This window comes from Charadrius vociferus, unplaced genomic scaffold (assembly GCF_000708025.1).
Source record: "Charadrius vociferus isolate BGI_N301 unplaced genomic scaffold, ASM70802v2 scaffold128, whole genome shotgun sequence".
Classification (NCBI taxonomy): Eukaryota; Metazoa; Chordata; class Aves; order Charadriiformes; family Charadriidae; genus Charadrius; species Charadrius vociferus.
The window spans coordinates 262,517-277,387 of record NW_009649443.1 but is presented as its reverse complement, the minus strand read 5'-3'; the positions used below and the strand labels follow the sequence as shown (position 1 = coordinate 277,387).

The 14,871-nt window shown below is 50.5% G+C and overlaps 1 protein-coding gene across 1 annotated transcript; it reads right to left on the bottom strand.

Annotated features, from left to right (window-relative positions):
• Positions 1–12,215: 12,215 nt before the first annotated feature.
• On the bottom strand, positions 12,216–13,241 carry LOC104290439 (olfactory receptor 14I1-like). The gene has a single exon (XM_009889533.1). It carries the CDS (start codon positions 13,239–13,241, stop codon positions 12,216–12,218), a length of 1,026 nt encoding a protein of 341 aa, XP_009887835.1.
• Between the last annotated feature and the right edge of the window lie 1,630 nt (positions 13,242–14,871).

Here is a 14,871-nt window from a genome sequence, read left to right as displayed (position 1 = left end):
TAACACTTGCAAGGGCATCAAGATCAGCTGTTAGTACTGAAGTTAAAGTTCAAGAATAAGCAATAAGAATAAGGTCTGGCCAATGATGAATTTTGCAAGAGAAGGTGCAGATATGTCTGAAATACGCTTTACCTTCTTTGCCTTTGTCTTCACCCATAAGGTCTCCCAGGCCTTTGTGCCTTGAAGTAGGACTCTCGAGGAGAACAACCAGCAGTGGATGTGCATCAAGTTAGGTGTCACTTGAGCAATCTGAGAGATTACCAGTCCACAGAACTGGCAGGGCGGCATCCAAGGGTGCTAAGAGAGCTGATGTCATAGCGAGGTCGCTTTGTATTGTCTTTGCAAGTTCATGGAGATCAAAGAAACTCCCTGACAAATGAAAAGGAATAGGATAGGATAGGATAGGATAGGATAGGATAGGATAGGATAGGATAGGATAGGATAGGATAGGATGGAGTGGAATAGAAAAGAATAGAATAGAATAGATTTCAATTGGAAGAGACCTACCATGATCATCTAGTCCAACTGCCTGACCAACTCAGGGCTGACCAAAAGTTCAAGTGTGTTAAGGGCATTGTCCAAATGCCTCTTAAACACTGACGGGCTTGAGGCATCCACCACCTCTCTAGGAAGCCTCTTCCAGCGTTTGACCACCCTCTTGGTAAAGAAAAGCTTCCTAATGTCCAGTCTAAAACTCCCCTGCCACAGCTTGAAACCACTCCCATGTGTCCTATCACTGGGTGCCAGGGAGAAGAGATCAGCACTCCACTTCCCCTCGTCAGAAAGCTGCAGAGCAAAACAAGATCACCCCTCAGCCTCCTTTTCTCCAAACCAGACAAGCCCAAAGTCCTTAGAGTCTCCTTACAGGACATGCCTTCTAGCCCTTTCACCAGCTTTGTTACCCTCCTCTGGACACATTCAAGGACTTTCACATCCTTCTCAAATGGTGGGACCCAGGAGTGTGCACTGTATTCAAGGTAAGGTCGCAGCAACACTGAATGCAGTGGGATTCAGTGTTGGCACTGAAGTGTTGGCCAAAAGAGGCAGTACCTCTTTTGGGCAGCTGGTTATGCTGTGTTTGATGCACACCAGGGTGTGGCTTGCCCTCTTGGCTTCCACGGCACACTGCTGACTCCTTGTGAGTCTGCTGCCACCCAGCACCCCGTGATCCCTTTCTGTGGGGCTGTTCTCCAGCCACTTCTTTCCCAGGTTATACTTGTGCCTGGCATTACTGCATCCTAGGTGCAGGATCCAGCATTTGGCTGTGTTAAATTTCATCACATTGATCCTTGGCCCATGCTCCAATCTATCTAGATCTCTCTGCAAAGCATCTTGTCCCTCAAGACAGTCAACAGCACTGCCCAGTTTGGGATCATCAGCAAACTTGCTAATGCTGCCTTAACTCCTGCATCCCTATTGTTGATCACTATATGGAACAGAACTGGCCCTAGAATGGAACCCCGAGGAACACCAACCAGATGTGGCCCTATTCACTGCAGCCCTTTGAGTTCTGCCCTTCAGCCAGTTCTTCACCCCTGCTTTGTCTTCATCCCTGTTACACAGGTGACCGTCACCAGATGACTATCAGAGGTTGGGAGGTGGCCCACTGCTGTCATGCGCACAACCCCACCTCTCCCTGCCTCCAGAAAAAGCCCCGAGACTCCCAGGAGGGAAGAATGCCTTTTCCCAGGGGACAGGGCTCAGGGTTTGCTCTCTTGACTGATGAAATGCATCAAAGGTTTTCAGAGCCACCTCCGCAGTTGGGTTTCTACCACTAAGCACTGCTTCTGACTTGCTGCTGCACATGTCCCCAGGCATGGGAATCTTGCCTGCGAATACCCTTCACAGTCTCTCCAGTGATGTCCCTCAGTAGGGCCCGCTAATACCCTCAGAAACTTGGAGCTTTGCGGCAGATTGTTTCTTCTCCGGTGGCTTGGTCAGTCTTTCAGGAGCTGCAGTTCAGGAACGTGGCACTAGAGGGCTCATGAACATGCAAAATGCCCGAACAAGGCAAGGCTCTGGGCAGAGTTCCCCTGAATTCCTCATTTCTTAGGTGCTTAATGAGAGAGATTTAAGGTGGGAAAATATTCCAATACTAAACAACAATAAGAAACTCTTTCGTGTCTTTCATTTGTTCTGTACACTTTTTTCTTATACTTGAAGTGACATCAGCAATCTCCAATCAATATTAATCCTGACTGTCTCCTCATGTAGTCTGAATATGCAAGGCAAAACCCTTTCCCTCAGACCCTACGCGGGCAGTATTCGTTCCTGTCCCTACAACCCCACCATTCCTCTCACCAGGTACCTGGGGTTTACAGCAGCCCTCTTCAAACCTGAGATTTCCCCAGTAGAGTCTGTAGCTGCATGTTTCAGCTCAGTGGCACCAATTCCCACCTGCTTTACTTGGAGAACAAGCTGTGCCCAGACACAGAGGGATGTTTCTTAATTGCCCACAAAGAAAAACAAAGGAAGCCAGAGTGCAGTCAACAATCAAAGACAATCTTCAGTTGTGTGTACTAAGTCCACATGACCTCCACTGATGTCCACTTCCCACAGTGGATACAGAAACATATTTTTGTGCCAAGCACAGATACCAAGATTTCCCAAAACACTCCCTGCCCTTGATTTTGTTTGGTTGTTTGTCCCTTTTTGCTCTTTGCACACGAGTCACACACTGAAGTCACGGGTTGCTTCGCTTCACAGAGGGAAGCAAAGAGACAGAGTCAAATAAATACTCTCTTTGGAATAGCCAAAACTGCTCTAACCCCAATGCATCGGGGTTACTGGAGCATCTTCAGGCACACTCTGCAGCATCTTGATCCACTCATTCTTCATTCCCTGCAGAGGGAATTATATGTGGCTCCATTTTAAGTGACACCAGAGGTGAGAATGATCTCCGGTAACATTAACACCTTGGGTGCAATTGTCCAGGCTTCCCTTCCTAGGTGAAGGAGAGAAATCAGTTGTCCCAACTGAGATCCCCTGACCTGCCCTGCCAATCACCCAGCTCCTGCTCCAGAAAGGCCCCTGTCGCTGCTGGGTCACATTTCCCAGTCCCACCTGGAGGCTTCAGCTACTCCCATGTGTCTTGGAGAAAGGAGTTCTCCCCCACTGGGGCAACTGCATCAACCCCAGAAGGAAGATGTTAGGCAGAAGTTGAAACACATGCAGAAAAGACGATGGTGTAATGGGTGTGTAAGAAGTCTTCCTTTGGGGAACTTTGACGTTGGTCTGTACATTCTCATGATTTTTGTCATAAACACAGACCAGCAAGATGATGACACTTTCTCTGCCACTATGTACATAGAGATTTATGCAGTCATTTGCAAAAATACATTTTCTCCAATACAGTGAATACAAAAAAATACTGAGTTCCGAGGACATGTTTATCAGGAAATTTCACACGTAAATGGCGCTGGGAGCAATGAAGTTTGTGTAAGTTGGATAGATGCTGCTTATATTTCTTTGCTATCCAGCAACAGCCCCACCTGCTAGCACTTCCCTCCCATCATCCCTTTCTTTGGGAGGGTCAGACCTGCATTGGCTGTACAATGGCTTAATTCCATGGACCTCCACGTGCCACACAGCAACTGATCTACATATTCCCTAAGTTCATCCAGTCCCCTTCTTATTGAGGCACCCAGAAATGCCATCCAAGAGGGCGGGCCCTGGGACACGTTCCTCATCTAAAGTGAAGCTACGCAGCTCCCCCACTAATCCTCTGGCCCTTTTGGAAAGATGCATGCGACATTTGCTTTGCTGAGGGAGTGCCCTCAGCCTCCAGGACCTTCCCAAGATGATAGAGAGTGGCCTCACTGTGACCTTCTCTTCCTTTCTCAGCACCCTTGCATGCTACCTGTTTTCCCATGTACTGGTACTGGTTGACTTTGCTCAAAGCTGAGTTCTGGAAGGGCTGCTCTGATGCATTGTGGAATGTCATCATGACTGGAGAAAGCAAAAAGCAAACCTTGCATACACCTTCTAAAAGAACCCCAGGACTGAGCAGGGGAATTCCAGGCTGCAGTGACAGAGCCAGGGGCTGCGTGGATGGGCAGCAGCTCTGTGGGAATGGCCCGGGGGGTCCTTGACTTTCATCAGGCAAAACATGAGCCAGCAGCAAAGGCGGCCAACAGCATCCAGGGCTGTAGGAGCAGGACCACAGCCAGAAGAAGTGATGATCCTCCTCTTCTCAGCACCTTTTACACTACAGCCTGCACAGGGACACTCAGACAATGGCAAGCAGGAGCCAGTCCACTGCAGGGCTGCTGAGTTGGTCATGCTTCCATTACCCTTCAAGTATTTGTGTCATTTCCTGAAGAATATCAGTATCTACAACAGCAACAACAAAAGCATTCATTGGCCTAAACATAACTATCCGCAGCAGAGCACTCTGTATCTGTGGTAGCCCCTCTGGGCAATGCCGATGGCATCAGTATTTGCCATATACAGCATGATACCCAGTCCACAAGTACGGATCTGAAGTGGTTCAGATGAAGGGTGGTCTTGCAAAAGTCACCCTTTGTGTCCCCAGGGGGCATGGACCCTGCTGGTTTCCCTCTCTGGAGAGTGGCAGAGGCTGGATCCCCTTCCCTGGACAGTCTCCTTGCCAGGAAGCCACCTGGTTCTCACTGGCACTTCCCTCCGTTTTTCTTTGGGTATATTTGGTGCTTTTCTGTGACTGCTTTTTCTTCACAGATGATCATTAAAAAAAACCCCAAAACATTTCCTAAGAGATGGTCAAACAGGCCCTGCTGTTGCCAGGAAAGCTCACCATGACCATTTATAAAAATGCACCTAGGAGATCCCAAATGCTTAAGGGCTCTTCTGAAGCACTAGTGTCCTTGAGCAGCAGTGAGTGGCCATGTGTAGGTGTGGGAGAGAGGGTCAGGGGATGTCCGTGAGAAACAAGGGGATGGCTGACGGCTTTAGCGAATCCTTAAAACCATGTCTGAAACCAGCAGTAAAAAAAAGAGTTGGTTTGGGGCTGTGGTGAAGGAAAAGGATTGTCCTGGGAAGATGGCAGGAAGGAAGACCCCTCTTGTGCAAACCAGGGATGAGAACAGACATTTCCATCCTGTGTGCATAGCTCAGCCCGGCAGGTGGGGAATGGCAGCTGCTGGGGGTGGTTGACATCATCCATGCCCATTGAGCTGACCATGCCCTTTTCTTCCTGCACTCCCCACACTTGGATGAGCCTCAGGAAACATCCATGAGCATGAAGGATGCACAAACCTCCTGGGCTGAGGTGCCATCACTGCAGGGGAAGAAGAAGGGGTTTTGAGGCACGTGGACATGAAGGGAGAGAACAGTGTAGCTGTAGCAGTGAGCGCCTTCAAAGCAGGAAGGGGACTTGAAATAACAGGGGGAGTCATGCTGAAGTGAAATAGGTTGAGTTTTGATTTTGAGGCAAGAGAAGAAGGAGGATGTGCAGTTCAGTGCTGGGATGTGCAGCTACATAGAGGCTTCTGGTATGTCTGGGCCTTGGAAAGGTTGGGTGATAAATGTGGATTAGCAAGGCTTTGGAAGAATCCAGAGGGGTTGTGGGGAAGTCACAGGCATTGGCAAATCTTTAGAAAACCACAGCTTGGTGTTGGAAGCAAGGAAGTAGTCACAAGTGTAGGACAGTATAGCTGTAGTGGGGATGGCCAAGGGCTGTGGTGAGGCTTTGACACGCCAACAGCACTGAGACCCTTGTCTGCTGGCTTCTGTTTCTTCCACTTTGCGCCATAAGAGGACACCAGATTCTTACAGCTCCCACACATTTTTGCCTCCTTACCCACACTCCACAGAGCCTGGGACATTTCCTACTGCTTACCTGCACGTGGCGTCACACACTCCCACATCACACTGCCCCCAGGAAGAGTCCAGGGAATCCCAAGAGGCAAAGGATACCCCTCCCCAGGGGATTAGGGTCTGGACTCGGCCATCCTGCTTGATGATGCACATCAAGGGCTTTCACAGGGATGTCCACATTTGAATTTCCTATTCTACCAAATGTCCTGCTTCAGCAGCCTACTTGTAGGCAGGAACTTTGTCTGCACATTCCCTCCACGGTCTCTTCAGTGAGGGACATCGGCAGGGCCCGCTAACACCCTCAGAAACCTGCAGGTTTGCTTCCTTTATTTCTCTGGAGGCTTGGTCGGTCTTTCAGGATCTGCAGTTCAGGAACTCGGCACCAGAGGGCACATTACCACAAAAACTTAGATGAAGTCATGGGTCTTCTGCCAATCAAGTGCCCGAGCAGCAGTGACCTCACAAGCAGCCTCTTGCTGCTGGCATGTTCTATGCATGGTGGCATGTGACGTACCGTATGTTACATACACCATCTTGCTGCTGGCATGTTCCATACTTGGGACCTCACAAGTACCAAGCCGGGTCATCAACCCTCTGCTGCTCTGAAACACAGAACATCCAACACCTCTGAGCTTGCCCTTGGTCTCTCAGGTTCTCAGGCAGCAGCGCCCTCACAGTTGGTGTTCAGGACATATGCCTGCTGCTGGGCTGTCAAAGACTCAGGCAGAAGGGACCTCCCAAGCACCGAGCTCACCCATGAGGCTGGTGCTGGCCTGTCCGGCACTCAGACAGCGCTGACCTCCAAATCCATATCCAGCTGATCTGCCTGCTTCTGGCCCGTCAGAGATTGTGGCAGCACTGACCTCGTAATTACCATCCAAACCGTGGGCCTGCTGCTGGGCGGTCAGGGACTGATGAAGGAAGGACCCCTGGGCACTGAAGCCAGCCTTGAGCCTGGAGGCGGCCTGCCACCTGCAGAGACAGCTGTGACCCCAAAAAGAGCACCCAAAGCAGATGCTGGCTATTAAGGTATCTGGGACTATGGCAGCAGTGAACAATCAACATGCCAGGCCTTGGGCTGCTGCTGGCCTCTTGCGTTCTCAGGCAGAAGGGACCTCACAAGCATCTACTCTGGACATAAAGCCTTTTACTGGACTTTCAGGTGCTCACGGTATCATGTAGATTGAGAGGGATCTTTGGAGATTGTCTCCTTCAATCCCCCTGCCTCAAGGGAATCATCCAGAGCAGGTTGCTTAAGACCACATCCAGGTCTATTTTGAATATCTCCATGAATGGACACTCCACAGTCTCTCAGGGCAGCCTGGGTCAGTGTCATGCACCCTCGGTGCAGAAACCTGTTTTATTAATTCAGGTGGAATTTCCTATTTCTGAGCCCTGGGGCCTGAAGCATGTGCCCTGTGTTGGAACGCTGAGGGACGTGGGCTTCTTCAACCTGGTGAACCTCCTCCAGTGAGGGTCATCATCTAAAATGGATAACCTCACTGGAAATACTGGAGAGAGACTGATGGGAAATGATAGATATGAACACACTGAAGGATTTGGCTGAAGAGATCGTCCTGGCAATGCAAGTACAGGGGAAGGTCAAGATTTTCTCTCCTGCCATTAATACACTTCCTGGAAATTCCTGTTCTGGCACACTGGGAAAGCATTGCCGTTTTATACAAAATATTCAGTCATCTTGGCTGATGAAAAGGTGCTCATGTGTTTTGAGAAGTTGCAAGCCGTTCCAGGCAGAGCTCAGCTCTCTGACCATGGACATCCAGGGCCACTTGTAGAGGCCCTGGCATAGCTGAGGTGTTGGTGTGGGACAGGCCACTGTCACATGGGACCTGCAGGAGACCAGAGCCCCTTGGGAGCTGCTGATAGAGACCGGGCAGAGGGTGCCAGGGCACCTAAGTCGGCACCAGGCGTCTGTGTCCTTGTGACTGAAGACATCTGTGACTGTTTAGCTTCATTCACCCAGGCTCTAAAGATCCCTATCTGTCCTGTTTTGAGGTAAAACAGAACCATTTTTCTGTTCAGTAATTATAGTTTCTAGCAGTCTCTTCTAACTAGCTGCACTCTCTGACATTAACGGCACATTCTTCAGACTGTGTCTGTTTCCAGAGTCACAAAGCCTCAATGGTGTGCAGAGAGGCTCTCGCTTACACTTACTGCTATAACACCCAAGGGCAGCTCACTTTGTTATGTGCCACATTGGTGGGTCAAAAGCAGAAGACCATAGAGGGGTTACACCTGCGGGAGGAGCAGACAGGACGGGTGACCCAGAACTGAGCAACAGGATATTCCACCCCATCTGCCTCATGCTCAGCGTAAAAGCTGAGTGGTCAGAGGGTCAGCACTCTTTCTGCAATGGCTGACATCTGAGGGGAACTCTGTTCATCTGCCTTTGACCTCAATCCATGTGTTCCTGACTCCAGATCAGAAATCCAGTTCCTGTCCATCACTGAGTGCAGTCTGGGCCTTTCCCAGTGCCTGACAGTGATGCCATCGTCATCCAGAGAGCTCGATACACTTTACATATAGTGTATCTATATCAGTATTTTCTTTTTTATTATTATTTTATTATTCATATTTTTATTAATGTAGTTGAGTTTATTTTTTAAACTCAAGTGTCTCTTTCTCTGTTTCCCTCCTCTCCTTGTCTGGCCCAAACCACGGCACACCCTCACAATTGGCATTCAGGCCATGTGCCTTCTGCTGGCCTATCAAGGACTCAGGCAGGAGATGGCCGCAGGACAAACCTCACCCATGGACTGGGGCAAGTGGGCAGTGCTCCTTCCAGCACTGGAACCTGTGGACTCCACAGGTTCACTTTTTCTTCTGGGAGGCATTACCTTGGATAGTCACTCATTCTCTGAGCTGCTGCTCACTGTCAACCCAGACTCACACACTGTCCCTGCAGACCCCCTGAGCTCTCCTGGCAGCTCCCATCTCCTCTCCAAGATGGCATCTGCCATCGGCCCCACTGCAGGTGGGGCAGCACCAGGAAGATAAGTCAAAGGCCTCTTGCTGTCTAAGTGGACATGTGCAATCATGTAGGGAGGTCTTCACCCAGCCCTTGGTCCCTCACGGATCCCCCTGGGACTCTGAGCCTGTCCCCCTCAATCCATCAAGAACCCCAGAAAAGAACCCGTCCTTTGAGCGAGCAGCTCCCTGGGTGCATTCCTGACACCAGCTTTGCAAGAGTGTTTTGCCAATCGATGGGGTCATCAGAAAGGACACAGACATCAACTTAAAAAGATAAGCTTATTTTACTTTAGTTAAAAGCAGCATAACCAATAAGCATGATAATGCACCTAATCATTACTACATAGAGTTAACTGTACTGATTCAGAATGATACATCACCAATTGCCCTGATACTTTACCATCCTCCAGATCTGTGCTCCAGCTGGGGAGCCCCATCACAGCGAAGGATCAGAGAACCACTCCTGGCAATCGGGAAATCCTATGTGGTGCGTCCACTCATAGGTGAGGTCTCCGTCTGTGCTGTGAGAGGGTCCTGCTTATATACAGTTTAACAAACAAATCTATATGTCAGCATGCAGGGAAACATCTGGCGGATGGGCTTGCCTCACTCAGGCACGTCCCAGATCTGGCCAAGATCATGGGTGCATCCAAGGAGTTCCTTTCTCCTGGCTTATGTTTAAAAGTTTCTATTCCTGTCTTTTATGGTTTCCAGGGGTTGTTCCCATGGTTGTGTTTCATGCTGATATGATGCTGGTCGGGAAGTTCACTCAGAAGTCAACTCTTAGGTTCATTTAGAAGTCAGCTTTCGTTCGAGGCCTATGGTTTGGGCCTTTCTATGTCAAAGACACATTCAGCCTTCAGGTCCTGCCCTGAGAAACCATTTTGATTGTGGTGGTGCTTGCACAGAGACCAGCTCTGATAAACTGGTTCACATGGCCTGCTCCTGCCTGCAGAAAAAGGGATGCCACTGTACATTCAACAGGACTGTCACAAGTTCCACAAGACCTGAGGAGTAACAAAAACGCAAGGGCATAGCAGGACAGTGTAGATGTGAGGGGGCCATCAGCTCTGGCAAGGCCATGTCCTGCTTCTGTCCTTGGCCATGGCTCCAGGGGAGCAGCCCCGACTCGCAGGCGGCAGAGACAGAGTGCCCAGCGAGGCAGCCAGGGGCAGCCCCAAGGGCCCCTGGGGCTGATCTTCCATGGGGCAGCTGGGCATTGGCCTCCTGAACCCCTCCTGCATGCTGGGGCTGCTCACCCAGCTCCAGAGGAGGTGAAGAGATGGGGCTAATACAAAAAATTTTCTGCTGGCTTCTTTATTGAGTTTATCAAAAAAGGGAGCCCAGATCCATATGTACATGCAGCCTTTGGGTCAAGAAAAAACCACATAGGAGACAAGGACTGAAAATATCAGAAGTATAATAAAACACAACAAAAAAGCAAAATAAAAACCCAAACAAACACAAGCAATATAACTCAAGTGAAAATAACGACACATATAAAGAGAAGTTTGTGCTGGCTTTTTCTGAGATACCGTGGAAGACCTCGTTGCACATTGGGCACCTTAATAAAATGAAGTACATTGTATTCAAAGAGTTTCCAGAGAGCATCCTTGAGCTCCTGGTTCCTCATGCTGTAGATTAGGGGGTTCACTGCTGGAGGCAGGCCATGTGCCTTCTGCTGGCCTATCAAGGACTCAGGCAGGAGATGGCCGCAGGACAAACCTCACCCATGGACTGGGGCAAGTGGGCAGTGCTCCTTCCAGCACTGGAACCTGTGGACTCCACAGGTTCACTTTTTCTTCTGGGAGGCATTACCTTGGATAGTCACTCATTCTCTGAGCTGCTGCTCACTGTCAACCCAGACTCACACACTGTCCCTGCAGACCCCCTGAGCTCTCCTGGCAGCTCCCATCTCCTCTCCAAGATGGCATCTGCCATCGGCCCCACTGCAGGTGGGGCAGCACCAGGAAGATAAGTCAAAGGCCTCTTGCTGTCTAAGTGGACATGTGCAATCATGTAGGGAGGTCTTCACCCAGCCCTTGGTCCCTCACGGATCCCCCTGGGACTCTGAGCCTGTCCCCCTCAATCCATCAAGAACCCCAGAAAAGAACCCGTCCTTTGAGCGAGCAGCTCCCTGGGTGCATTCCTGACACCAGCTTTGCAAGAGTGTTTTGCCAATCGATGGGGTCATCAGAAAGGACACAGACACCAACTTAAAAAGATAAGCTTATTTTACTTTAGTTAAAAGCAGCATAACCAATAAGCATGATAATGCACCTAATCATTACTACATAGAGTTAACTGTACTGATTCAGAATGATACATCACCAATTGCCCTGATACTTTACCATCCTCCAGATCTGTGCTCCAGCTGGGGAGCCCCATCACAGCGAAGGATCAGAGAACCACTCCTGGCAATCGGGAAATCCTATGTGGTGCGTCCACTCATAGGTGAGGTCTCCGTCTGTGCTGTGAGAGGGTCCTGCTTATATACAGTTTAACAAACAAATCTATATGTCAGCATGCAGGGAAACATCTGGCGGATGGGCTTGCCTCACTCAGGCACGTCCCAGATCTGGCCAAGATCATGGGTGCATCCAAGGAGTTCCTTTCTCCTGGCTTATGTTTAAAAGTTTCTATTCCTGTCTTTTATGGTTTCCAGGGGTTGTTCCCATGGTTGTGTTTCATGCTGATATGATGCTGGTCGGGAAGTTCACTCAGAAGTCAACTCTTAGGTTCATTTAGAAGTCAGCTTTCGTTCGAGGCCTATGGTTTGGGCCTTTCTATGTCAAAGACACATTCAGCCTTCAGGTCCTGCCCTGAGAAACCATTTTGATTGTGGTGGTGCTTGCACAGAGACCAGCTCTGATAAACTGGTTCACATGGCCTGCTCCTGCCTGCAGAAAAAGGGATGCCACTGTACATTCAACAGGACTGTCACAAGTTCCACAAGACCTGAGGAGTAACAAAAACGCAAGGGCATAGCAGGACAGTGTAGATGTGAGGGGGCCATCAGCTCTGGCAAGGCCATGTCCTGCTTCTGTCCTTGGCCATGGCTCCAGGGGAGCAGCCCCGACTCGCAGGCGGCAGAGACAGAGTGCCCAGCGAGGCAGCCAGGGGCAGCCCCAAGGGCCCCTGGGGCTGATCTTCCATGGGGCAGCTGGGCATTGGCCTCCTGAACCCCTCCTGCATGCTGGGGCTGCTCACCCAGCTCCAGAGGAGGTGAAGAGATGGGGCTAATACAAAAAATTTTCTGCTGGCTTCTTTATTGAGTTTATCAAAAAAGGGAGCCCAGATCCATATGTACATGCAGCCTTTGGGTCAAGAAAAAACCACATAGGAGACAAGGACTGAAAATATCAGAAGTATAATAAAACACAACAAAAAAGCAAAATAAAAACCCAAACAAACACAAGCAATATAACTCAAGTGAAAATAACGACACATATAAAGAGAAGTTTGTGCTGGCTTTTTCTGAGATACCGTGGAAGACCTCGTTGCACATTGGGCACCTTAATAAAATGAAGTACATTGTATTCAAAGAGTTTCCAGAGAGCATCCTTGAGCTCCTGGTTCCTCATGCTGTAGATTAGGGGGTTCACTGCTGGAGGCACCACCACGTACAGAACTGCCACCACCAGATCTAGAACTGGGGAGGAGATGGAGGGAAACTTCAGGTAGGCAAACATTCCAGTGCTGATAAAGAGGGAGACCACGGCCAGGTGAGGGAAGCACGTGGAAAAGGCTTTGTGCCATCCCCGCTCTGAGCGGACCCTCAGCACGGCCCTGAAGATCTGCACATAGGACAGCACAATGAAAACAAAAGACCCAAAAGCTAACAAACAACTTAATATAAGAAGCCCAACTTCCCTGAGGTAGTCTGAATGTGAGCAGGAGAGCTTGAGGATGTGGGGGATTTCACAGAAGAACTGGTCAATGGCATTGCCCTGGCAGAGGGGGCGTGAAAATGTATTGGCCGTGTGCAGCACAGCATTGACGAACCCACTGCCCCAGGCAGCTGCTGCCATGTGGACACAAGCTCTGCTGCCCAGGAAGGTCCCGTAGTGCAGGGGATGGCAGATGGCAACGTAGCAGTCATAGGCCATGACGGTGAGAAGGGAAAACTCTGTTCCAAGCAAGAAGCCAAACAGAAAGAGCTGTGCAGCACATCCTGCATAGGAGATGTCCCTGGTGTCCCACAGGGAATTTGTCATGGATCTGGGGAGAGTGGTGGAGATGGATCCCAGGTCAAGAACAGAGAGATTGAGGAGGAAGAAGTACATGGGGGAGTGGAGGCGGTGGTCACAGGCGATGGTGGTGATGATGAGGCCGTTTCCCAGGAGGGCAGCCAGGTAGATGCCCAGGAAGAGCCGGAAGTGCAAGAGCTGAAGCTCCTGTGTGTCTGCGAATGCCAGGAGGAGGAAGTGGGTGATGGAGCTGCTGTTGGACATTTGCTGCTGCTTTGCATGGAGCTTCTGTTCAAAAAAGGAAAGGAAAGGGAAAAATTGGGATAGACACCTCTGAGCCAAGCCTCTCCAGTTTCCACAGACATCACCCCACTTGAAATGCATTTCCTTTCTCTGGTTGGTGTTGGCTGGCTGAGTGTGGTGTGAGGAGCAGGACCTCTGCCCCTGTGCTGCTGAGGACTCAGACCTGCTCTGCTGCAGTGGGTACACGGGAGCTGCCTTGTGACAGATTCCACGATCACAAGGGGTGTCAGATGTAATCCACCTGTAATTGAAAAGTTCAATATCTGCACTAATGACTCTCCAGAGTGTGGGTTGAAGAAGAGAGGCTTAGCATGTCCTTGTAATAATTTTGTCTGTGTTCTTAATTTTCAACCATCAGTGATGGTGAGTTTTATGTTGAGGGGTAGAAATCCCCTTTGTGATGACTGAAAATGTGATGAGTCTTGAGATAGAACAAGCAAAAGGGATGATCTCTCTGTGGCTTAGAGCAGAGTCAGGAGAGCTGCAGTGTCCACCAGGATTTTACCCATCTGCCCTGTGCTTTCACTTGTGCTGCCTTGAAAATGACTTCACACAAAAGATTACTCTCTTAAAAAACATATATATATGTACTTGTATGTGATGAGGGGAGCAGTGGCTGAGTGGGCACATCTGCGCAATCTCCTCTGTCCCAGCCCAGAGGTGGCGCTGTGATGGAGGGAGCAGGACACGACCCCTCCAGAGAGAAGCAAAGCACTCTGAGAGGAGAGTGCCCACCCCCATGAAAGGCTCAGCACTCCCCAGGACCCCACGGCAGAGCTGTGCCTTGCTGGGGGCAGCTCGCAAGCCCCGCAGGAGCGGCAAAGCAGGCAGTCGGGGTGCCCGAGAGGAGATGCTCCAAAGAGAGAGTGCGATGAGGTGCCAGCAGACAGCGCCCAGCAGAGCCCTCCAGTGGCGGAGCCCCAGAGAGCTGGCTGAAGGCAGCCTCCCCCCGGGCGTGTTGGCAGTTTCCCCCCAGCCCTTGCCCCTCTCTCTGCTGCCTGGAGCTGTCCCTGCCAGGAGCTGTGGCTCTGTCCCCAGGTCTCCCCCTGCCAGTGCTCCCAGAGCCCATCCCACCCGCTGTGTGCTCAGCTCTGCCCTGCAGAGCCCTCCCAGCAGCAGGGCACTGCCCAGGGCCAGCTCCCTCTGAGCGGCTCCTAAGGAGTGGAGCAGAGCCAGCCTGATGCTGCAAGAAAAGGTGATGCTGGTGCTGTCTGTGGGTAGAGGAAGGGGTGAAGGAACTTGATGAGTTTTGTGGTAGATCTGCTGATCCCTCAGTGTCACAGTGACAGTTCCTTTCCCTTAGGAGAAAGCTGAGAGCACAGAACCTGGAAAGGTCTTCATCTTTAAGGTAGACCCTGCCTTGATTTTTTATTTTGATTTACTGCCTCTGTCAATGTCCTGGGGGTGATCAGCAGCTGTGAGCAGCCCTGACACACACAGCATTTTTCAAGAGCAGATGGACCCTGCCCTTCCCGAGGTTGCTCCTTCCACCCACAGCTTCTCCCCACAGCAGCTCCGTGGGAGCTCCCCGGGCAGGCGGAGAGCTGACCCTGGCAGGCGGCAGAGTCCCTGCCCCGGCACACAGCCCCCG

Excerpts from the sequence above, each read along its gene's own strand:
- LOC104290439 (XM_009889533.1), bottom strand. The coding sequence starts at position 13,241 with ATGTCCAACAGCAGCTCCATCACCCACTTCCTCCTCCTGGCATTCGCA.